Source organism: Ooceraea biroi, chromosome 3, assembly GCF_003672135.1.
Source record: "Ooceraea biroi isolate clonal line C1 chromosome 3, Obir_v5.4, whole genome shotgun sequence".
Classification (NCBI taxonomy): Eukaryota; Metazoa; Arthropoda; class Insecta; order Hymenoptera; family Formicidae; genus Ooceraea; species Ooceraea biroi.
Window position 1 is genome coordinate 116,068 of NC_039508.1, and position 25,766 is coordinate 141,833.

The 25,766-nt window shown below is 41.6% G+C and overlaps 2 protein-coding genes and 2 long non-coding RNA genes across 4 annotated transcripts in view; 2 read left to right on the forward strand and 2 right to left on the reverse strand.

Moving 5' to 3' along the window:
* The window catches only part of LOC105277465 (WW domain-binding protein 4), a 32,305-nt gene that overhangs the window by 5,902 nt on the left and 637 nt on the right, over positions 1–25,766 (forward strand). Inside the window, exons 2-6 of the mRNA XM_011335832.3 lie at positions 23,776–23,983; positions 24,087–24,188; positions 24,328–24,402; positions 24,619–24,856; positions 25,324–25,657. Coding sequence (XP_011334134.1) covers positions 23,776–23,983; positions 24,087–24,188; positions 24,328–24,402; positions 24,619–24,856; positions 25,324–25,657 — 957 coding nt within the window. The remainder of the gene's footprint in view (positions 1–23,775; positions 23,984–24,086; positions 24,189–24,327; positions 24,403–24,618; positions 24,857–25,323; positions 25,658–25,766) is intronic.
* On the reverse strand, positions 1,867–4,790 carry LOC105277463. The gene is made up of 2 exons (XR_002193146.1): positions 4,317–4,790; positions 1,867–4,122 (listed from the first exon to the last, which is right to left on the reverse strand). It is a non-coding gene; the product is annotated as an uncharacterized LOC105277463 (long non-coding RNA).
* LOC105277464 (calmodulin-lysine N-methyltransferase) lies at positions 4,932–11,407 on the forward strand. The gene is made up of 2 exons (XM_011335831.3): positions 4,932–6,076; positions 9,031–11,407. The coding sequence occupies exons 1-2, from the start codon at positions 5,330–5,332 to the stop codon at positions 9,388–9,390; spliced, it is 1,107 nt and encodes a 368-aa protein (XP_011334133.1). The 5' UTR covers positions 4,932–5,329; the 3' UTR covers positions 9,391–11,407.
* Positions 6,593–9,024, reverse strand: LOC113561619. Its single transcript, XR_003406310.1, has 2 exons — positions 8,611–9,024; positions 6,593–8,163 (listed from the first exon to the last, which is right to left on the reverse strand). It is a non-coding gene; the product is annotated as an uncharacterized LOC113561619 (long non-coding RNA).

The following is a 25,766-nucleotide window of genomic DNA, read 5'->3' on the forward strand; positions in this document are numbered from 1 at the left end:
CCGTACTTCCGGTTCCTTTGAGATACAAACGATTTAAACGGTGGATTCTGAAGGTACAAATGATGCTCTTTCGAATGCCGTTATCCCTTTTGCGATATCTCAAAAATTGACGAAGATACCTCTTGGACGTATTTTTTTCAAATTTTTAAAAGTTTGTGCTTCCGGTTCCTTTGAGGTATAAACGATTTAAATGGTGGATTCTGAAGGTACAAATGATGCTCTTTCGAATGCCTTTAGCCGTTTTGCGATATCTCAAAAATTTACGAACATACCTCTTGGACCTATTTTTTGAAAAGCCTGTACTTCCGGTTCCGTTGAGATACAAACGATTTAAACGATGGTTCTTGAAGGTACAAACGATGCTCTTTCGAATGGCATTATTAAAATTCGGATAGCTTTTAGTCGGGTGCTGGCTATTGTTTGACCCCTTATAACTTTTAAACTGTTGAGGTACAAACGAAACGAACGATGGTACAAACGAAGTACAAACGAGGTACAAACGAAATATGCCCGAAAATTTTCATTTGGTTAAAGTCAGGTGCCAGGTTCACACCGGTCACGTCTCGATTGCCGATCCGTTAATTCGAACGGACAAGTGTCTTCATGTGCCTGTCTGTTCCCATGTCTTCTCCGCGCACATTTGCGTAGGTACAAATAATAGTATCGCCGCTGCGCATTTTACGTCAGTCGCACATGGCGCGAGTGCATGCTCTAGAGACGAGATATTTCGAGTCCACGTAATCGAAACGGCGGAAAACAGGCGGAGATTTAATCGTGCATCCACGTATGTAGAATGTTCCAGACATTTCAGAGTGTGGAATTGATTAATAGTGTATCGCAAATCTTAAACTTAAAGTTCCGTTTATGGGAACCATCACCATTTTGATTTGAGGGCCTACAGCTGTATTGTTACTATCGTATCTTTTCTTAGACAGTTACGCCTAAAATATCTAATATAATCCATTTTGTAATGCGACAGCGCATAATATATAATACCAAAGGGTATTCTTAAGAGTATTCAAGACAGATCGCGGAAATCCATTTTCGAATCCGAGGTGCGCTATTATGTCATGGATGATCTATATTTGTCGTAGCGCCGCTAGAGGCTATCGGCTTCACGCGCGAGGTAAACCGCGAGTACCACTGCCACCGGATCCTATTTATGTCAAACAATATAAAGTAGATACGTGCCCGGTGTAGTTGCATAAGCGCCAACGGGGAGACGTGCCGAAACGTGGCCGAGGAATCGCTCCCACTCCGCGAAGAGATCACCCGCACCATCTTGCGCTTTAACGAAATTGAATTTGCGCCCGGGAGTACGCGGGGCTATTTCCGAATTCAAATACGGAATATTGTATTCTCCTCCGTCAGCCACGTCGTCTCTTTTGATTCACAAAACGAATTCCTGATGGTTTTAATTAGAAACTCGTGTCTGAAATGATTTCTCGGTACACGTTTATGAGAGAGATTCCGCGATGCATAAATTTTGTGTTTGCAAAAGTTCATAAGATCACAAATAGAAGCAAAGTCACTAATTGGAAGCATTGCTCAACTCGTCCCAAACATTAAAAGAGCTTGCAGGACAGCTTGGAGTTAATGAATCAACAGTATTCCGCCATTTGAAAGCTATGAGAAAAATTCAGAAGGAAAGCTATAGGAAAGATTCAGAAAGAAGAGATGGCTTAATATCATACGAACTTTTGCAAGCACCTAATAAATGTCACGTATCTACAGTGGTATCTACAGTATAAAAAAATAAATAGATAACTGATGTTACTCACTGATATTGCTCATTTACATTATCAATGAGTAATTAAGTTTTGAGCTTCATTAATCTAGCCATTATTTTTACACGAGACACTTTTATCCTATAGAAAACTGTAGCTGTTTATTTTTCAGTATTCCGTGTGAATGACTTTTGTATCCACAAACCGTGCTGTACAGTGTGTTTTCACAGGTGAATCCGTATTCGAAACGACGGTGTCGTTGACCGTTAAAAATTCGATTTCACTATAATTATAATGTAACCGATTCAGCGCGACAGGAAACGTCGCTCCGATATCTCTGCGCGACGTGTAAATATAGCATCGCGCGAATCCCAGAGAGGATTCCACAAATAATTAAAAAGTTGACTCCGAGTGAGAGCTTAATGGACGTGGATCAACGCAGGCAAGCACCAGTGGCGTTTTGACACGTGCCTCGTCGGATAAATCGCTAATGGAGCTAGAAATTCGAGCCATCTGCGATAATACGGCGAAAACGTGAAGGATTGTAAAAGCGTGCAGAAGTAAACTCGATGCTTTTTTCGTTATTATCTTCCTCATGAACAATTACAAATATTTACAGCCGTGCAAAAGTGGAAAAGCGATCGTTATACATCATAGATTATTTTCGCTATTCATAAAACAGTATACGAATATAAGACGAGTGTACGAGTTTGCCTTTCGACGAGCAAAAGCGAAAGCGATTTTTGAGGCTTATTCCGAGACACGATGATGTGTCCCTGAGGAAATTGAATTCCGCCCACGTTAGCGAGGTCCATGTAAAACGGAAATTATAACTGCTGATTGCACATAACTTATTTGTGATGGCAGTGCACAATTCTTTTTTTCTTCTTTCTAATAATCTCGCACAATACGTATTTTCACGTCGAAAACAATCGACATTCGTAGCTCTGCTCTATGATTTTTGCGTTCTGCTCTTATCTTTAAATCAGATTAAACCGGTATTACGAATACAATACGAAGGAAACATTTTTTTATGCGCACATGTTTGTACTACAAACTTTGTAGTTGTGTTCGTTTGTTCTGGCTGTCACAATTTAAATCTCTTGTCCTTTCCTCCTTTCAAATCTTGTTAGTGAGTGAGGAATTATTGAGTTCTCTGCAAGCTTTCTCTTCTTGTCAGTTTTGAACGATGGAGAACCTTTAAATATTTGAAAAACATGTAGGTAATAGTTCAGCAACTTATACTTACGCTACTTTTTTTTCATCCATTGAGGTTAATTTGAGGTTGGCAAAAATTAATAAACCAAATAAGTATTCATATATTATTTTAATTTAATTTAATTTCGTTATGTTATAAATTGGAGAATTTATTAAATCACGATGCATTACATCATAGTACTACAGAAACCTTGATTAATACGTAACATATTTCCAATATGTTATTTTGATGGAACAGCAAAATGAAACAGCAAGAGCAATTGTTTAATAGAAATTCCAGGTAGCATTGCGTTTATTTAATAAATTATGCACTTGCCGGTAAATGTTCGATTAAACTTCGTGATGTAGCAGCAGTTTGAACGGATTGTGATAAGCGGATCAAATTAATGTCCAATGGGTGCGGAAGTAAACGAAAATGCGTGCTTGTTATATATTTATATAATATCACATGTCACACGTATTATGGACAATAATAAGTAAAATATGTCAATCTCAGATTTGACTTTCAGTGAAATGCAATTACTATTATATGGAGTTCAAAAGCGCGCAAACGAACAAGAAACGATTAACAAATGAGCTCTCGGCGCTCGTCCGGAAACTTCGGCCAAGATTTAAATATTAGTTTAGTGACAGTTTAATGTCTGCGCCTTGGCACGAGGCGTAAAGTGACTTCAGTAGCAGTGTTGAAACCAGGCTTATGACACACCAGAATAAATCGTATCCTATAACAGCATTTAATATTACTTTTATCAGACTTTTATTATAATAATTGTGTATCTGATATATCCGAAGAGAAAATGTAACCCTTTGTGTGATCGAACCATCATTCTTTCCAGCTGCATAAAGGATTGATAGGAAACATAATTGACATAAATGAACCGATAAATGCACGCAGTTTATGAAAGATGTAAAAGACGTAAAAGCAGGTACAAATGATGAAAGGAAATTTGATGCGTTGGAAATTGATCCCTGTTTGACGCATGTTTGTTATCAATAAGCTAAAAACCCACGCATCATTCAAACTTTGTAACTAGAACACCTGTCGAGCATTTACGCTTCCGGCGTTCCATCGTCGACGAGTTATGGTCACCCGTTGATTTGATAGATTGACGAAACGAGAAACGAGAAAAGACGTAAAAATAGGAAATAAAACTTACACCACCAATTCGATAGACGGCTGCTGAAAATAATTATAACATTGAACACGTGCCAACTAAAATCGTAAACGTCGCTAATATCTTAACAATAGAATTATAATAACAATCAGATGATAAATATTTATTCAGCAAACTAGATTGCCTCTTATATGTTTTCATCATTGATTTAATGTAGAGCCTTGAATTTACCTCGTGATCTACCTTACGTTCTTACCGTCTTTCCGTCGCTAATAATGAGATTACGAATGCTTCACGGTGAAACTGAGAACTAATAATAATTCCCTCCGTATGCATAATGAAAAAGGAATATGCGCGATTCCACGTTATATTTCCTCGATATAGCCCGCTTCTTCAAATGATAAATCCCCGTGTGCGTCCGTTGACGTGATCCATCACACTTCTCCCTCGACGAACTTCGATTTGACAATTTTGCGACGAGAGACAATTCGATCCGATGATTCTGCGGACTACAGTAGCCACGAATCGTGTTGATGTCTGATTCGTCATTGAGCTTCGTATCGGGAAAGCTCAGGCTAATTCGGAGCAACGCGCAGAGAGGCTGGCTTAGATCCCGAGCGGCGAGCGCCAGAGGATTTTTACGAGAGCCGCGGGACAGACACGCACGCGGGACACACGTCGGGAAACACCCGCGGGAGACGTCGGACGTCGGCAGAAGGTGGACGGAGGAGGACGACGACGCACAAAGTCACGAGGAAGAGGGAGAACGAGAGAGGAGTCGCGCAAGCGCCGATTCAACGCGTGGAGAACGCTCGTCGTCCGCGTGGCGCGAGTTAGAACTTGACTTGGTGCTTTTAGTCTTGGCCCGTCCCTTCGTCCATCCTCGTCCTTGCCGGGCGGGAGCAGCCCCCGCGTCCGGTGCACCGTCATAAGGGAAAGTATGCACTCGAAGTGCGGACGGGTCTCAGAAGCAAGAAAGCGAGAAGTTCAAGAAGGCTCTTGCTCGTTCCGCTGAGCGAACCGGCGAGACGACGTTCGCCAACGATGAAGAGGACCACGCGTCGCCTCCACGTGCCTTCCATGAGTCCGCAGGTCGATTCCGCGACGAGGTGAGAGATCAAACAAGTCAACGTAGCCATCAGAATTCTTGTTCGAAAATCTTTCACAAAGATATTTCTGAATCCATGTCGATATCCGTGTTGATATGCACGCGATCACCGTCGAAGGCCGATATTCCAATAAACGAACAAAAAGTGGTCTGTCCGCTCTATGAGCTCAAGTACAACAATAATATTAATTATTGCAAAATTGCGGAAACAGACACGTTTTCCAAGCACGAGGATCAAGTCTAATCTCGACATGTCACGAGAGATTCTATCCCGACGAGAGACACCCTCGATGGAGACCACGGACGCTCGCAATTCGAAGAGGAACACCCGCGCGCAGCGTCGATGGCGAATCCTGGCCAGGGCGCTGACCGGCTCGCCAGAGCCGACTGGCAGCGAGTCTGATGAGGAGGTGTCGGTGCGCCGGTTCACCAGCTTCGGCCTGCTGAAGTGCACGTTGCTGGAGAACGTACCTGCTGACGGCGAGTCCAGCTGGTGCGAGTACTCGGCCCAGCTGGAGGACGGTCAGTCGTACGACGTGCAGATACGCCGAATAAGCAAGTGCTTCACGGCCAGCGAGCTGATCGGCTTCAACAACACCGGTAACGTGTGCGTGTGGCCGTCCGAGGAGTGCCTGGCCTACTATCTGCTGAGGAATCGCGGCCTCTGCCGAAATAGGAGCGTCCTTGAACTCGGTGGTGGCATGAGCTGCCTGGCCGGCGTACTTATCGCCAAGTATTGCAATCCTAGCGCGGTCACACTCACGGACGGCAACGTGACCAGCGTCGACAACGTGCGCTGCATCGTCACCAGGAACGACATGACGGATCTGGTGGAGTGCGGCGTTGTGCAGTGGGCCCGGGCTGCCAGGACCCTTAGACAGGCAGCGGCTAATGGCAACCGCGTTAAGGTGAATGTCCAATCGCCGGTCTCGTGAGAGCCGGTCGATGATCCGCGATTGCTCTTGAACCTACGTCAAAATAGCGTCAGAGTCGGTAAACGGGTGGGAGTCAATGGAAACCGCGTTGAAGAGTCTTTATACTTAGCGTTGAAAAGATTCCTGATAAATCGAATATTGCTTCTTGAGTTACTTTTGTTCAATGGGTTCTGATCAGCTCAGTTTATAGATCTGTAAAGTCTTAATCAAGCTCTTGATCAACGACGCGACGTAATAATTCGTTTCTGAAGTTTCAGTGTAGAGTCGTAAATAGATTAGCTCGGCCTACAATTGTTTGATGTGATACGCGTTTATTTCAATGAATCATATCCTGTTAGATTTCTCTGAGCAGAGGTCGCGAGCACGGTAATAAAATTTACCTGAAAAAAAGCATATCTTCAAAGCATCGTCGGAGCAATATTGAAGCATGACAGGAACGCTTCAGCGATGACATGCGGCCACAAAGAGGCAGAGAATTAAATATTGAAGATGATAATGAAAAGGGTTTTTTTTTTCTACATGGGTCAGCCTCGTACGCCTCGTACATTTAACGTATGCATTAAATAAAAATCCTATCTTATCGCTAAAATCTAAAATCGACTAAAAATACGTAAAAACTCACATTATTAAAAACTCACACAGAATTATGAAAAAATATTCGTTGGAATTTTTTGAGATATATAATACGGGCTTTGCATATGAACTCTGAAATTTTCAGTGGCACGTACGGAAGCTGGGAATGTATCCTGGAAATGCGCAAAACGCCAAGCCTCTGCATTTGTATGAATTCCGAGGATCTGCAGGTGACATTGGGAATTGAAGGGTCAACTTTGTACTTTGCTAATCGCGGCACGAAATTCAGTCTGGTCGCCGACCCCGCGTTCGAATAATGCGTCTCGTAAACTCCAACTACGACGTGATCGGCATCGGCGAGGAGGGCGACGACGGCGAGTTCGCTAAACCGTAGTAGACGACGGATCATCAGATATCGACACGCCCGGTTTCGCGGTTGCACGTCCTAACAGCAATGCGCTGCTTGTTGCTGCGATCAATGAGTCATCGCGGTCATCGCGAGTCGATGAATGGAAAAATTGAGGCCTTGCCGGGAGACGTAATACAGTCGAGAATCGCGATTCTAGAATAGATCGAGGATTGACGGGGAAACGACGATCTTCAATGATCCTGCGAACAATTTGCAATAGTAATAAAATAGGCATCCATAAAGACATTCTTTTAGTGGCGGGGACAATCTTCGGAATTCATATAAATGCAGAGGCTTTTTAAAGACATAACAGAGATTTTGAGCACTTGGCAAAATGACTAGGATAAATATATCGTAAAATCCATAATCTTAAAGAAACGTATTTCTATCACGAAACGCATACTAACGTTATAGGGTCACGTAAGGAAGACTCGCGTTGTGGCATATTTCGAGATGTCACGATAACGTAATATACTTGTCACACAGTTTACCTCGGGTATATTCTCGGAGATGTGTGTACCACCGAGAATAAATCATACTGTACGCTTGAATCGCTTTCAAAGCATCTTGAACAAAAGTTTAACTTAAATTTTGGATGATGGATTAATACTGAAACTTGGTTTCAGTGAAGCAAATCTCTTTTTCTCTCTCTCTATAGAGTAAATATTAGACGAATTTATTTCTTAATGCATTTTACTTTTATTTTTATCAAAATTTTGTGACTGTTGTAACATAGTTAATTTTTTCTTATATTTAATGTTTTATTATATATAAAACATTAAAAAAGTGTAGAGAGAGGTGGATGAATAAAAAAATATATATATTTGGTACTCGTGTATCTCTCGTGGTAGAAACGTATTCGGCGATACTCACATGGGAGTAAAATCCTCGCGTGTTCATTGTGTTGCCCGGTTCAAATATATAGACAGCACCATTCGGACATTTCCGGCTAAACCTCAGCTCCATTTCCGGTAGCCTCCATAATGTAGCCTCTGTGTTCTTCCGGTGGCTCCGGACCGTTCCGGGCAATTGACATTTTTTTCGTGGGAAATTTCCGCTTGGCCGGGACCGATCGGTGCTAAAATCAGCGAGATAAAATTGAAGATTGCTCGACGATCAACCGAGATTAATTGCAAAAACGGGAACATTCGACTCCACTCGTTCGTATACGCGAAAACTTCCATCGAATTTATGAAGATTTTGACACTTGTGACCGAGTTTTCTTCAGTTTGCTCATTGAAGAGCATATTCGATTTAATTTGATTTATTCGATCACGTAAATAGTAAGTAAAATGAAGGCACGAGTATGATTATTATTAGTTATTTTATTAGTCAAACCATGAAATACATCGCAGATGAGCTTGATCCAAAGTACACATATCCCGAAAATTTACGATCGTCTTTTTCGAATCGTTCCTCTTATGTGAAAGACAAACAAACATTCGTCACAGTACAGATTACCCCTCTCGCAATGAAAAGACATTATTCTTTCGTAACATTTCGAACGACTGCAACAGTAACTTACAGATCGCAAGAATCGATGATAACCCTCACGTAACTTTTCTTCGGTCTTTCCAGCGATTGTGGAGATATTGAAGATTATTAAAAAATCACTTTGAAACTTCGAGCTTTTGTTTCAGCTGGTGGAATCGTCTTTTATCCGTCGCGGATACAAACGGAAACAATAAGTTAGACTTCGAGCTATGTTTTACATTCATATAGAATTCCAAATCCTTTTGAATTTACGAGTTGCCAAGATTTTCTCGTAAGCGCTTTGCAAATGCAAGAGAAGCGAATCTATTTCTTGTTCTTGAAAACTTTAACTCGTTCTCGGCCGGAAAGAATGATACTGATTCGAGATACGCGAGCTGCATGTTGACCCGTACTCAATCCTAGCGCCGACTGTACAATCTCTCGATCATATCTCGATGATTTCTCGATGTAGACCTGGACGGCTGACGGCGACGAGGACGCACTACTGCCATCCGGTTTGTACGACGTGATTCTGAGCGCGGACTGTCTCTTCTTCGACGACGCCCGGTTGGATCTGGTGGAGACGATCTATGGCTGGCTGGCCGACGACGGAGTCGCCTTGGTGATGGCGCCTAGACGCGGCACGACATTCCAGATATTCGCCGAGGCCTCGATCAAACGTGGCTTCATAGCACGACAGACGGAACGTTACGATGACACGGTGTGGTCGCGGCATCTGGAGCTGCTGGAGAACAGTCCAGAGTACTGTCCAGACCTTCATTATCCGGTTTTACTGGAGCTCACCAAGCAGAAGAAGACGCCGCCTGGATGATCGGGCTCGGTCGACGACGATGAGGGTCTCGGCGAGGATTGAGAGTGCGTTCTTGCGAACGTTTCTGGCGTGTTGCGGAATTTACGCAGAAAGAATAGTTCTAAGCAGTGGAGCGGGTGTTCGTCGCAACGGCGAGACGTAAAGATGCATAAGATGCCCCTTGTCCAGCAACGTCAAGGTCGGTTTTTTATTGGTTGCGTCTGATGAGGCGTTTAGCGTTCGCGTGCATCGATCTTCCGTTCGTACGCATCGTTTCACATCGTCGCTATCGGAAAAGTTCCGCAGGGAGGTTTCCCACGTTTGTGCGGAGGTTTGTGCGCGAGAACCACTCGACGAGCTTGTGCGTGCCCGACCTTTGCCCCTTCGTTAATTAAATCGTAAATGTCGGTGCTGGATATCTCCGATATTCTCCGATATGTGCGTATCTGCAAATTCGAATGTTAATCATATTTGTGCCTCTAATGTCTCGCATATTTATTTAAATTTAATGACATTAATATAATTTATTTAACAGATATCTTTGTTATCTCGATTTGAAGTGCACTTCGTGGCGCGGATGTTTACAGCAGATGATGCGCCGAATGACGTAACATCCTATAATCCTTCGTTTTAAATTAATCCAAAGTATCGCAGTGCCCGTGAATATTATTCTCGCTCGTAGCAGGTGAGACTTTTGGCACCATTTTATGCATCGCGACTATAAATTGGAGAACAGGAAGCTGGTACCAACGAGCAAGCAAGAATCTTTGAATTTAACTAACGTCTACTTAATTAACGTCTTCTGCTTAGACATCGAATTCCAAACGTTGAATTATACCTGAAGTTGGAAAATTAGAATTACAGAATAGACTCACGAGTAAAGTGATCGAAGTCGTAGCGGATAATGTTAAATTTAAAGCCCACGTTTGAAGATTCCAGAATGAATTTGTATAAATTAAGAATTATTCCAAGATAGATTATGGTGTCCATTATACTTTGTAACGTTCTTCATCCGAGATTAAAACGCGGTTTTTAAGGAGGATTCTTCTAGGAAGTACCTGATTTTTTATATCGGACGGGGTGAAAACGTCGGGAGCACGATCGAGTTTCAGTGTCACGCATTGAAGCGTCATTTATGATGGCGCTGCGACACCGGTAATTTTATCGATCATCGATTAAGACTCCGACATTAGATAGCTCGAGATACTTATCGGATTTCTCGTCCCTTGCAGCCGGCAGGACCAATCGCAGAGACATGTTAGAGACGGCATAGTGCTTAAGTGCAACCAAATCATAACAGACTGTATCGTTTCTAATGAATTTCCTTCGTCACAGAACTGCGTTAAAAGACACCTCCGTGGAATATCTTTGGATAAAAAGTGTATCAACGTTATCAGTTAGGAATTAACACTGCCGTGGGTCCAAAAGTGCAGTGAATTCGCACAGAAGCAGAATACCAATTCAGTTACTGATTTGGCAGTGAATGGCCCGTGGAACAAAATAATAGAAAAATCATTATTACGCTTGTTATTGTATAAATGCAAATGCAGATTATTATATTCTCTCGACACAATGTAATTGCAGGATCAATTTCAGAAAATTTATAAGGAAACGTTTTACATAAGTCGATTTTGCCTTATTCAGGTTATATATCATATAGTGATATATTTATTTATTCATTAAGCATACGCGTGCACACATATACATACATGTATACAAGCATGCGTGCGTGTGCGTGTGCGTGCGCGCGCGCGCGCGCGCGCGTGTGTGTGTGTGTGCAGAAGACAAAAGAATTCCCGATTATTTCTTAGGTATCTCTTTGATCGCGTTCTGAACCCGTTACCTCAAAGGACCAATCTATACGTACATAATTAAGTCTAGTCAGAATTACCAAACTTCCACTATATTATGTATTATATTTCTGCCGTTACATAGATATAGATTATCCATAAAATTCTATCTATTTGTATAAAGACGGCATTCTAACAAGTGAGAATAATTAAATTATACCGCAAAAGAAGATTAACTTTACGAGAAATTGATTAATTTTTTTCCTCACGTTTGATTGTCTTCTCCAATCCGAGAGTTACTATACCTTACTCTTTCTTTCAAGGTTGTTAATACACATGGCTAGATGGGGAATTTATGGACCCTTTGTAGCGTCCGGAGAGCCATTTGTGTACACGTGCGTTATCCACGCGCGATAATCCATAATAATAAAGTATTTTCACTTAAAGCACCCCGTATGGATTCTTCTCTGCATTCTGCCATGCTTCGTAGAAGAGAGAACAATCATCACGTTGTATCTTTTTGTCGTGTGACAATAAAAACGTCATTGACAAATCTACAACACACGACACAGCACACATGAAATGCCCCGATGCGTCAGAATAAATAATATACGTTCATCGTTCGTCAAACATCCTGTCTTCCTCCATCTGTCGTGCAATAGTTATATTTGCCCGCCTTGATGCCGCCTCTATGTAATCGCCTGTGTATATGTAAGTATATTCGTCTCTTCCTCTTTCTCTGTGCATTTGCAGGACCTGACGTAATTTTCACGGGTCCGTCCACCGAAGTCCCCAGATGTCAAGCTGGATCGGGGTCGGGTGTCTCTGAGAAATTCTAAAAGACATGCGACTTCAGCGCAGTCCTGACCTTACGTTGACAATTTACATTCTACATCGCGATTTACGTAATGCAATCTAGAGTGAAGCAAGATGTCCAATAATAGATGTCACACGTTCGCAAAAACTGTTGGTCAGCGTTCAAGCATCTGTCAGAGTAAAATATCAACATTTAAGGTATATTACGATACGATTGATACGGCCAATGAAATTATATTAAATTATATATTATATTTTTTATTTTATAATATATCATAATATATACATTTTTATTTTATAATTAGAGAGAGCAAATTCAATACCGAACCAGTTCCAGCAAAATTCAGAGATCGACAGAATAATGCGGAATTGATAATGAAGTACTTTGCCAAGTTAAATAACGTGAATTTACGTGAATGCAATCGTATGATTACTAATTTTGCCAATAAATACTGATTCGAGACCCCGATTTGCCCGAAGGTTACATCCGATTGTTGAAATCTAAAAATGAAAGGTCTAATAGATGGTTGCGATTAGCATCTGCATTCCGTGACGAATGATACAGCCGAACAAATTGCCTAGGAAAGCAAAATCAATCTCAAGAATACTCCGACGAGGGAAGGGAGAGAAGAACTTGTAATACCGTTCGTCAGTTTATTTTATATTTCCGACAATACATATGCACGATGTGTTTTTTTCCCGTCGAATTAACTACATGTTACTTCGCGCAGTGCGACATGACGTTACAAATTTGCAACTTCTAAATTCAATCAGATCGATATAAACTAATAAAACCAAAATTTATTGATGCTTTACATTACAGATTAACAAATTGAACATTGACAAGATGTGATTATTGCTATCAATAGCCAATACTGATATCCGAATGCAATATTAAAACACAATTGCAACCAAGTAGGTAATAAAATATATGTTCGATAAAAACTAATCGCGATACATGACGGCTTAGGATCGATGCTCGCTATTTTTAAATCCGACTGTCCCATGTTGTCCCCTGCAACATTCGTAATTATCTTCATCATCGCGGTGGAGCTATAAAAAGAGAGAACGCGTCGGCGATTCGTTCGTATAATTAGATATTTTCCTCGTCGCGGCCTCATTAAAATCAGTGTAACTAAGCGGGTGCGTGCGCCTGGGTTGATCGATCGCGGTGAAGTAAATTTCCATTGCGTTCAGGAGCTGGCTTTCGCACCGCGTCACTAGGAATAGATTTTTCGCCTAGCTGCGGAATTTTAAAGCACGTAAGTGCGCTCGCACAAGTGCATCCCCTTAACCGGGTGACAAAGGAAAGAGCTGATCGGGATCGAAGCCTGGAGTTCGTGATTCTTGAGGCGCCTCTTCGTTTCAGAGAGAATTAATCGCACGGTCATCAGGCAACGTCCGGCTATATTTAAATCTGGCGTTTAACGACCACGAGATTTGATCTTTAATTAAAACCGAACGGGCATTTCAATTATTACGTTGCACGCGATATTAATTTGACGCGCCAAGATTCCAGTTAAATAATATGCATGAAAATGCTGCACGTAAAAGAGGGATCCTTATTATAATGAGAGTTCCGTCCGCGAAACCGAGACAACACGCTTCGTGATAATGCTATTTCTTTTTGTAGATAATGATAACAGTCGGCAAATAATGTTAAATTGAAACCCACAGAATAAGGGTTTTCATACGTAATTCCGTAATCCGTGTGCTATGCGTTATACATCAGGATCATCACGAGAGCGCCGATGTACATTCTATTTTACTGAAACAATGGTCCGTGTATTTTTATATGCGTAATACGGACTCGTTAATTAAACGAAGACACCGTTAGAGAATAGGAAATTAGAAGTGCGAAAATAATAACGCGAGGATTATTAACGTGTGAAGTGGGATATCGCGAAGGGACTTAGGTATATAAAGAGGTCAAGACGTCTGCAGGGAAACTGCAACGACTCCATTGTGAGCTCGTTAGGAGAATCGTGCATTTTATTGGACGACGGTTGAAATTTTTTTCTCCGGATCGTATAGATAAACTGAAGTTTAGTTTCGCGACCATCGTTGCGCATTCATCCACGTAAATTTTCCGCGTCGCGGAACTTTCTTGCCGGTGTCTTCGGTTGGCGGTGCAACGTTGAACACTGGTGCTTTACGACCGACAAAACTACCGAAGTAACGGTCGTCTGTGGGACTTTATATATTTTACGAGCCTCATCAGTATGCTGCGATCAATCTCAACTCCCCTATTCCATCACGCTCTTTTATTTTGCCCGAAATTTATTTTGCCGGTGCGAACAAAAGAGCGTGCTTAAATTGAACACTAATCTCGCTTAATTAATGTTCTGTTATAAAGTTTAATATTTTCACGTAGTGGAAATGTTACTTTATTTTGTTTGTATTATTTCGGATTATCGGAGCATTTTTTTTAGGCGTCCGTGTGTCTGAAATTCATCACAAAAAGAGTTGGAGCGACGGTGACTGATAGAAAACAGTTTCAGTTGGCAGCAAACACTGCCGATATTTATTAGTAAGACGGGCGCTAATGGGTCCAACGTTTGTTGCGGCACAACGATCGTCGACTTCCACGTCTTTTCGAAAAGTATTGTAGGAAAGCGGGACGTGACGAGCGGAATTGACGGCGCGGCACGTGATGTAACGTGCGCACCACGTGTTAATAATATTTATCCCGACAACGAACCGTTTAAACGCTCGTGTGTAAACGTATAAACGTAGCGCCGAGAGAAATTCTCCAGAAATAACACAGCCCGGCCCTTCGACGAGCGACCGCCGATTATTTTACGACCGTCTTTGTTTCGTCTCGCGTCGAGACTAATTGGACTGCCTTTATATAAAAGGGGTCGAGAGTCTCAATTTGAACTTTTCTTTATTTTCTTCTTACTCTTTTTCCTTTTTCTTTTTAGTTGGAGAACTCTGTCCTGTCGAAACTTTTTTGGTTCTCTATGATGAAAATTACAAAACTTGTGATAAATGATGGTCCTGTCGAGTTATCGCTAACAAAAACTCCGGTTCAAACTCGCGTTAAAATTTTAATTAAAGGGATTTCTGCCGTTATTCTAGAGGACAGTTTTGCGCAGAGCATTGCCATAAGGGGACCATCGTTTTCCAGACCGCCGTTCTCTGCATCGTGCCGAGCCGCATCATTTCAAGGCGTATCGTTTCGTGGTGCAACTTATAATTTCGGAGTGAAACTGTTTTCCACCGAGTGTCTCTTACCTCGCCCGAGTTATCCGTCGTTATAGTAAATTCCGTCGTTGCGCACACGTGGGAATTCCGGAACGTTGCAGGACATCGGATAAACCGAGCTCATCCCCGTCGAGACGGCAATTTATTCGAATACGAAATTACGCCCACTGACAATCTCGCGGCATAGCCGAGTAACCGACCGACCGAATTTGCATGCAAAAATTACTGTCGCGCCGACTTGCAGTGCAATTTGCGAAAAAGAGCACGGTGCAATCACGAATGAATTTCGATAGCTCTCCCGCCTCTGAAAGCGAGAATGTGCCTTACGTAATAGTGGCTTGTGATAAAATAAATGCGGAAAGAATGCAATTTTATTAACAATATGCAACCATACATTTACATTTAATTGATACGAGTTCCAGAAGTTCGTTGGAGTTTTCGCAGTTTTCCTGATTTCTTCTTCGACTGTTTGCCGTTCGATTTCTCTGACTTCTCTCGGGTTTTGGTAACCCTCGCGCGCATCGTTATCTTTCGTCGTTATTTCTCAGCACCAATTAATTATTCGCTTCGTCATTTCAGATGCTCAGCCGCGATTCTTTGTCCTCCCTGGAGATGGACGATTGTACCGAGCGATTTCCGACGAGTGCGTGCGTCACTGTTTGCATTGTTACGACCTATAAACCCATATATCGACGCGACGCGATTGCGCGAGACGAAGTGACGTTAAGTGACGTTGATTGTTATCAATGAATGCGCGACGACGCTTGTCGATGACACACATTATCCCGATATGCCGTTCATCATCGCCCGCGAATTTAATATCCACGTGCGCGACGTGCACATCTCGCGTGCGTGTGTCATGGAATAAACGCGGAATAAATGCGTGCCCTTGAATGGCGCGATATTACACGGCGATCAGAGTCATCGGTTTTTATGAGGCCTGTCCTAAAATGATTTATCTTTCGCTTTTTAATTTCGCTCGACTTCCCATCCACGATCTCGATCGAACATGGATCGTAGGTACTCTTTCTTCGTATGGTACCAATTATTTCAGAGTCGCAATCGGCGAGCGTAAGCTCAAATCGTCCAACATTCTAAATAACACTTCGATTTGAGGCTCTTCGGGAGTATTCCGGGTTGCGTGCGGGTCGTTCGGAAGTTTTTCTCGTCCTTATTGGATTCGCGGATGCAGATCGTCGTTCGAGGGCCCTTCGTTTCGTTATGTGCATAGCTGCAGTCGATGGTTCGCGAGTTCTAACGGGCGTTCTATTCTAACCGAGTCACTTGCTTCTGACACTATGTGCGGTGATATATAAAGATATTTATACACCACGTACACTCTCTTTCTCTTTTTCTCCCTATAGAAAAAGTTCCGAAGGACAAAAGCTCCGAATGAAATGCCGACGAGGGTGGAAGCGACAGCGCTGTTTCGTGCACGTGTACCATGTATACAGGACGTGCCAGAAGTTGTGCGTCTCCTTTTTGCAATTTGCGGATTCTTCTTTCAATTTTGCGGACAAAGTTGCGGGACCAGTTTCTCCATGCCGAAAACTCAATAATTCCTCTTGCAGGATAATTTTCTATTTTAAATATTGAATATTCTGAAGGCAGTAATCATAATTCTATTTTAACAAATTGGAAATTAAATGATAAATAAAGTTTTATCGTGCATTTTCATTTTTAGGAGACCATGAACTAATGTACACGCATCATTGATAAACTCATCATTGTCGAGAATAGCACACACATATAATCTTCCATATTTGACTTCTGGTTTTTTTGGGCGAAAAGAACGTGCTTTTGATACACCACATAAGCTGTTACATGTACAATTGCATTGCTAATAAACAGTGTTGGCGTAACAAGGTGGACAACTCCACTCGTATGTCGGTATAATTTAACGATTTCTACTCAAAACCCTTTAATATATTACGTGACGAGACACGCATTACGCGTATCGGATACGAGTAGTGTGCGTTTAGCTGTGTAAAAAATTTTAATTAATTTTATTAAAAACAAAAGGAGACAAACAGCTGTAGTAATGCTGACCGATTAGCGCGTTTGTATCAAAGGTCAATCGAGCACATGATTATTTACGCAGCAATGAGATAAAATTTATTCGTCTAATAATAAAATTCATTCTTCTATGTATAATCTCTGTTAAATTTTTATGTCTCGAAAGATCGGTATCTCGAAAATAATTGTAACGGTAATCTTAGTGTTGATCGAGATTGGTCGCGCAGCCCACGTCTATCAGCACGTACCGGCGTATTTTGCGACGAGGAAGGTTGCTTACTATCGAGCACGACAGAATTAGAACAATGCGCGAACCCCCTTTTTTTATCGTAACCATGCTGCATCGGCCCGCAGCAACAATTGTTCTGCCAACATTGTGCCCGTTTGGCAAGTTTCCCGCACGCGAATCCGAGTGAGAATAATATATCCCCGCATTTCGCCCGCAAACCACGCGAAATCCGCAGGTGACATTAATTAATTAATGGCACTTTTTAATACGAGACTCACGCGAAAGTGCAACTTTCTCTCTCTCTTTTCTCCATTTACCACCTACATGTTTTGTATTGCATTTTAATTAATATAAATTATTTCATGCACACATATAGATATAACGGAAAATCTGTATGTGTTCATCGACAGCGCAGACTCACGTGCGACGAATTTTCAGAGCAACTTGCGAAAGATGAAGTTTGTTTTTCGCATGTACATTCCTTCGAACGTATTAAAGCGAAAACTCAATCTCCCTTTTATCATAAATTAGTATACTTTGTATTTATACTTTCTTCTTTTTTTTAAGATTGAGATAGTGGGTCAAACGTGATGACGTGATAGAGTAGATTGCCTTCACGCATAAAAACTTTTGATCCCCAGTTATGACGTATCTAAGAGGTCAAGTTTTCTTCTTTTCCGTGTGATGTTTAATTTATGAAACGTCGTTGGTAAGTTTCGAGAAACAATGCCGTTTAAGGATTAAAATGTTCTTTTATGCATGAGTCCTCGTGCAGACTTGTGTCATAATACCTGCTACGATAATTTATGTCGCGTGTTCTGGAAATAAACATTAACAAATAGCATGTTTTATGGATACTCCAGGAACGAAAGCGGTAGAGCGTGGTTTTCGAAAAAGCTACTAGCTATTAGCTAGCTGTACACAAACCTGCGGCCTGCGGCCTGAAAGAATATCGAAGGAAGTACCTTTGTGCTTCATACGACGATAGCTTTTATGTGTATAGCCGTATGTCTTATTACGATGTCTTACACGTGCAAAAATTGAAGCTGATATCTCGATAAATTCAAATCTCAATGTGCTTCTCCTTGGACAATGGAAACGCGGTAATTGGCGATCGAGGCGCATTTAACCGTGATCGCAGTAAAAAACTTCAACTCGTATTGATTGATATTGTCGCGAGTTCAATTAGCGCACAAGAGACGTTTCAATGAACCGATATTGTTCACCATACAACGTTTTAATTCAGGAGGATTTTTCAGTCATCAATCAAATTAGGATTGTTCGAGAGGACAATTTATGATTGCGGCACGATGTAATGAACCTGATAACGCTTGCGGTATATCTATGATCAGTCTCTATGACGGATCATAAAATCTCGGAGACCTTGATCTCAACGAGCACCCTGAAACTCGTGTCTGTCAGGGGCATAGAGGAGGGATGAAACGGGTAGTGCGAAGAGTGATTTCGAAACGTAAACCTGTCGAAAATATCCACACGTACGACAGCGAGCAAGCGCTGAACGCGAACGTCGAATGTTAGCTGCCAAAGCAAACAGCGATGGACCGACGGTTTCAAGATTCGAGAAAACGTTTTCATCAATTTTTACGTCAATTTTTAACGCATCACCAACAGGATCTACCGCACGCGGATTCTTGCGAACATTTAAGCTCGATTTTATGCATTATGTAACGCCAGTTTTTATTACATACATTTTTGCGATAATTTCTGTTGCAAATAGAATGTAATCCGTATTAGCGCAATTGCGTTGTCATTTTTCCTCGATCGATTAATTCCTGGATTCGTTTATTTTCGAATCAAAGAGAGAACAATATTTATATGTGTCCCGTACGTGATTTTCTGTTTTATAACGTTTTTCAAGAAATACAATTTTAGATTAAATTAAGATTCTGCTACTCTGAAATTGTAGTACACGATATGGCAGAAAAGATAGTAAAGTTAAGATAATATTTTACGCAGTCTACGTATAGTTTTATAAACGTAACTCGTAACTCGTTTCAAGCGAATCACCTGGAGATCTCAGTCAGTGAGATGAAAAGACAGAATGTACTTTTTATTCTCTAAAATTTATTCACGGAAAACTGAGTACCAGGAACATCATGAAATTTATTAGGATTTCTCGGAAAATGTGCTTTTTTGTGGACGACGTACCGACTTCATTTGCATAATCTCCACTGCTATCGCAGCTCCGCATTTCTTGATGTTTTTAGCCGAGCACAATTCGCCTTCTTGAGCCATAAGCACGATTCCAGATAGATTCCACAGCTTTACCGACCATTAGAGCAAGAAACCCTTTCTATCTCGCGCGAAAATTCACGTGCCGTAATGTACGACCGCAAGAAAGAGCAATTTGTCTTGCCGCCGATTGTTTCGAGACCAACATTGTTCGCCTGGAAGTAACCAAGCAGATTCGTTTCCATTCGCTTCTTGCGCCGATTTATCTCTCAAGGGCCATTACGCGTAGGCTTCGAGAAAATTTCTGTTCGTGACATAAGTGGTTCTGCTGCTTTAGTGGAGAGGGGTTCTCTGAAATCTCAAATTATGAGATGATATCACGGGATCTCGCTAAATTTATCAAATTTTATATATTTCAGTCCAAGCATCTGCGTGGTTCATCTTGTTTTAACTTTCTTGTTCTTGCTTTAACTGTTAAAAGCGTCTCGACTATCACGGATATATTTCCATCAGGCTTTACAGATATCTATCTATAAACGAAGAACGTATCGCATTAAAATAGCCGTCGAGTCGCACGATAGCTGGTAAATGTGCATCGTAGAGAGCATCTCACGAATCAAGGGTGCGATCTCGGCATTGTCGATGCTACTGGCACACGTTGACGAGCGTATGCGAGCAAGCTCGACCCACATGAATAGCATCGGATATAAAATCATTGTTTTCGTCCGATAAACGACCTCGTGTGGCTCTTCCAAATTGCTGTTGGCCGACGCGGAAGCGTCACGGTATAATCGCCAATAAATTCGCTCCAACGCGACCGACAAGGAAGCCGGCGATTTTATTTGGAGGCCACCGTTGTTGCTTTTACGCAACAACGTTGTCGTTCAAACGCTCAAGTACGGAACGCGTCTTGCGAGAAAAATCGCGATAAATAGAGATGCCGGGGTTCCGTCGACTTTTATCGTCCCGAGACCTTCTCAGAATTCACCCGCTTAAAAATACGTGATGCCGATCATAAATTTCCACTTTGTGCCTCCACCCCCGAGGAGCGTACGACGCATACGTGAAAGCTTGATGGAGGCGCACATTAGTAATGAGTGCATCGGGTGTACCGCTCCCGGTTTCATCGTGGCATAACACGAAGACACGGCACATTAAGATGATGGACCGTAACGACCGCATGTGCGCACCCGGTAGCGCCTGCCAGGCGAAAGAGGAGACGACTTGCAGAGGAGAGCGACCGAGAACGAGGCGAATATCGGCGGATTTCTCTATTGTCGCACGTGTTTGGGCCGTTTTGGCTGCCGCTAATAATGCGACGCAATTCCCCGAAGGGACAGGAATCGCATCGGGGAATCGCACGACTGTCTCCCAACAGCCGTCTCTATTAATAATAGCTCGTATTAATAGTGACGCGACCGCTCTATAGATAGTGTAGCGGAACTGGACGTCTCGCGAACTGCTTACGGCCGCATCATTAGCGTATACTCTGCCGTATACTTCACCGGCGCACTTCTACCGAGATACGAGACCCTGGCGATACTGTTACGGGCAATAGTAATTTTGTTTTGTCGCGACGGTGAGTCGGATACGGTAATCTAAACCGGGAACAGGCCGCAGTGTGCGGACCATCTGTCATCCCCGATGCACTCGATGGCTCAAGATCGCGTTTACATCCCGAGGTGGAGACCGTAACTGGATCACTTTTGCGCGGATAACCAAGCGCCTCTATATCACGATAAATCACGTAAAATCACGTTTAAACGGGCTTCTGAAATTATATCTAAGAAAGCACATTATCTGCTGTGTCACAGTTTCGCAAACGAGACAACAGGATAGGCACGATGCAAAAGGGAAACGTTAACAATACGACACGTCCGGCGTACCGCCGCATCACGATTTACGCCGATAAATCTCAAAGCGCGTTTTGACAATCGCTGATTTATATCAGTCGAACGCAATGGGGGACCTGTTGCTGCAGCGACGCATACACGCAGCCCGCATCCGCGTGCCCACGACAGCGGATTTACGGTGACACGTTCGACAGGTCATGCATACATCAGTCCGGGGTCTCTGGTATGCAAAAGCAACGGTGCATGATAGATGCAGCGGAGGATCGGTCGGACAGCACGAGGGATGCCGGAGGGTCGCCAAAGGAGGGATATTTCTACTTTGGAGATCGGCCAATGGCCATGTGCCTTGAAACCTCATGTATTGATCTTGCTTAATCTCGTCCGAACGTTCCACCGTCGCCCTAATTCATCTACGGAGCGATTATTTCATACGATGCGCCGGGCGTACGAAATCGCTCGTTAAGATCGCCGGATCTATTTCTGCTTAAGCCTCGTAGAGTGTGTCGTAATATTAAGGGTCCCTCCGAGAGGTTCCAATGTAATAATAAAATGTTAGGTGGAAATACTGGTGTGTAGCAAGAGCTGGAAATGTCTGCGATCTCCAGCGGCGTAAAAGTATTATAAGAGAATTATAAATAATTTTTAGAATTGCTATTTAGTTTCATTTTACACCGTTTTCATCACGTCGTTTCGTTACAGTCGAATTGGATTTTGCATAAAATAGCAGTTGGAAGTTGGAGAACATCGATGAAACGTTAATAGAGCGCAGCGCGAGGTGTATCTATAGAAACACGAGCGCCTCCGAGATACGTTTATTGTCAAAGCGAATTTCTGCGACAAGACTGTTTGGCACGCAGCAACAGGTTGAAACTTTGTTCGCGACAGCTTGGGTGGCTCGACAAAAAGAAACAATCAAGAGTAGATTGATCCGCTTAGCTGCCGAGGGCCACTCATTGGTGCCAGTTAACGAGATTGAAAATTTTTTATTATTTACAGTAGTCCTCTTTTCGTCGTAAAATATGCTGATAAAAATTTCCGCATAATTGACGAATTTATCTGACATTTTTAATTCTTAATCTAAATTCTGTTTATCTATGTTATGTAATTTAAATCTGATTAATCGTGCGTTTAGAGAGAAAGTGCGATTAAATTTCCATTGACTAAAAATGATCGATTAAAATATTGATATTAATATTTTAAAAATTTATGTAGTCTGTTAGTTTTCTTGGAAGTTGTAAAAATAGAGTCTACGTAACCATTTATGGGGAACCATGGATAGAACCGCTATCTTAAATTATCATGATTAAATTAATTTCCATTGGAAAATATTCACGTTCGCACACTGGCGAAATTACCAGGCCCCTTTTAACTCGATTTCCGACCTGAATTCTTCTTGTAATAATTAGACGTAGTTCCGCCTTTAATTGGCGGCCTCTAATTGGAGCCCGATCTTTCCCAAGAATGCGTTTGGCGTTTGTTCATGTATGAAATTTCTATCGAGATTAATCTGCATACCGCGTGTGAAGTGAACGACAAGGAAGCGCAAAAGTTCAATCGAATGAACGTGCAAAACACAACGCTCGTTAAAATAAAATAACGAATATTTAGGTATTTTCTAAAAAGATTTACGATAAAAAGATTCTATATATTTTTGGTGCCCGATGATGATTTTATATCATTGCTGTTAAATTTAAATTACGAGAGCGGGATTAAAGAAGTCGATATATTGAAAAAAATAAAAGGCGTCATCTGTTTTGCTTTATTTTTTCATCTGTCACAAATTTCGACGATGTTTCGAGCCTCCGTCGAGGCTTCTTGGGAGTCTGTTAGTCGCAAATAAGGCATAATGCGAAGGTCGAGTGACGCTCAGGGCTGCGTAGCTCGGAGACTAATTGCCAACTAATTTGTTCTCATTCCGATGTGAAGAAGAAAACATCTCTTTCCTAGACCTCGGGCAACGCCGCCCGTTTCTCCAATAATTAGAGAGATAGCACAAATCGCAATCCACTAAATAATTTACTTCGCCGATCGATGTCGTCGAAAATAGAAAACTTTTTTGGCTATTCCGTGCCGTGTGCATTTCAGTCTTATAATTCGCAAAAATATAAATCTTAATTGATAAGGGGGTTTACTGAGGTATTTAAAGTTGACGTATTTTAGTGATTGTATCTTATTAGAAATTCCTAAGATTGATGCTAAATTTATGCGTACCTAAATTTGTACGCGACTTGGCAAATTTTGTCGACACGTGGATTTTATATAGACAGTGATAATTATCTGGCACTAATTATAATGATTACAGGGCAGACTATTGGAAGTCTCAAGGCCGCAAGTTCTGCGATTTCTGCAAGTGCTGGATTGCCGATAATAAACCGAGTATCGACTTCCACGAGGGTGGTAAGAAGCACAAGGAAAATGTCAGCAAGCGACTCAAGGAGATCTACAAGAATAGCGCCAAGCAAGCGAAACAGAATAAGAAATTTGAGGATGATATCAAGAAGATGGAAAATGTATACATCTTTCTGTCATGGATATTAATTAAGATGTAAAATATTAATGACAATGTGAAATATTAATGAAGTTGATCACACGATCTTTTTCTTTTTTATTTAGGCGGCTATGGCTGCGTACTTGAGGGATGTCGAGAATAACACACGAGATATGACTGCTCAAAATATTATTAAGGAGAAACAGAATAGGATAGAAACCGGAGACGTAAGTTTTCTTTAAGAAGAGATAGTTTATTAAATATAATATAATATCTTTTAGGAATCTCAAAGATAAAAACATTTTATATAATGCGCAAAATAGCTGTTTTATTTATAGTTTTATTTTATATGTATTATATTCCTAGGTACCTCAAAATAGTAATCGAATGCCACCAGCCGCTCCAGAAACAATACCGAGATTCAAAAGTAATACTGAACGGGTAAGTAGACCTTCAAATCGATTCTTTTAATTATCCAATAATCAGAATGGCTGTTTCAATAGACATTTGCCGTTTGAATGCACCAGATCTTTTTTTATTCATAAGAACTGTTTGCGAAAAGGCTAACTATTCTTGATTACACATGTTTGCTATTCCTAAGAAAACTGGAGCACAGTTTATCAATGCGAAAGTGATTTTCGATCGAAACTTTTCTAGTTCTCGCCGAAAGTGGATCCTTGCGACCCGACGACTTTGTCAAAGAGCGCACCGTCACTGCCGCGAGTCCAGCAGAGCAGCGAGAACAGGACTCCGGGGAAGAGTAAAGCGGGCAAAACGAAGGGAAAGGGGAGGAAAACCCAGGAGGATGATCGTCCAGCCCCGCCTGTCAGGAAATTGTGGTACGAGGCACTCAGTCCCGAAGGATACACTTACTACTGGCACATCGAAACGAACGGTGGGTGTACCTTTGTCAAACTTTTTTATCTCTTCTACTCATCTGTCTCTCAGATGTCTTTCGTTGAGCAATATTCTCCATTGACAGTTTGCTCTCTCTCAGTCGCAACTTCCAGTAACAAAACTTATCTTAAATGGATATAGGTATAACGTGACTTTACTATTAGCTTCCTCGAATCTGTATAATATATATTTATTACAAAGATTTTTACTATATATATTCAAAATTTCTTCTTATATTTAGATTATATATTTTTGATATAATTTAATAAACTATTTCAGATAGTATAAATTCTAAATTTTATTACGTCAGTAAATTTGACTATATTTCTTCTATATATCATAACAGTAAATCTTGTCAAAGTTTTTTTTTAGCTTTTTTTAAGTTTAAAGTTCACTTATTTGTTAAATGTATCTCATGTATAATATTCCGCGCAACATAAATAAATATTATTTGGTACACATTAGAGTCCGTCTGGGAGCCTCCAAAGGAGGGCTACATGACCATAGCGGAACAAGAGCAGGAGGCGAAGGATGAGGCACTCCAGAGAGAATTGATCGACCAATTGGAAAAGGAAGAAGCGATCGAAAAGGCAGATATTCTCGAGGAACAACGTGCCAATGTCGAAAGAGAAAGAATGAAGGAGTTTAGGAAACGACCTGCCGAAAACGACGACGTCGAAGGTAGCAGAAGTAAGGAGGTAAAGGAAAAGAAGAGCGAGGAGGAACGGCCTTATCGGCGAGACTACAGTGTACCCGAGAGACCGCAACCCTATGGATCCTGGCAAGTCGTGGAGACAAGGTAAATATTTGAATGTCATATTCTGTGGTCGCCAAGATGGATTAAGATACTTTTCGCGGAGATTTATCGTGCGACAACGAATACATATCTTCGCTGATGTGCAAGAGAT

Bases quoted from the DNA above. Each gene is read 5' to 3' on its own strand.
- LOC105277464 (XM_011335831.3), top strand. From the start codon at position 5,330: ATGAGCTCAAGTACAACAATAATATTAATTATTGCAAAATTGCGGAAA. The intron at 6,077-9,030 runs GTGAATGTCCAA...TTCTCGATGTAG, and splicing joins CTAATGGCAACCGCGTTAAG to ACCTGGACGGCTGACGGCGA.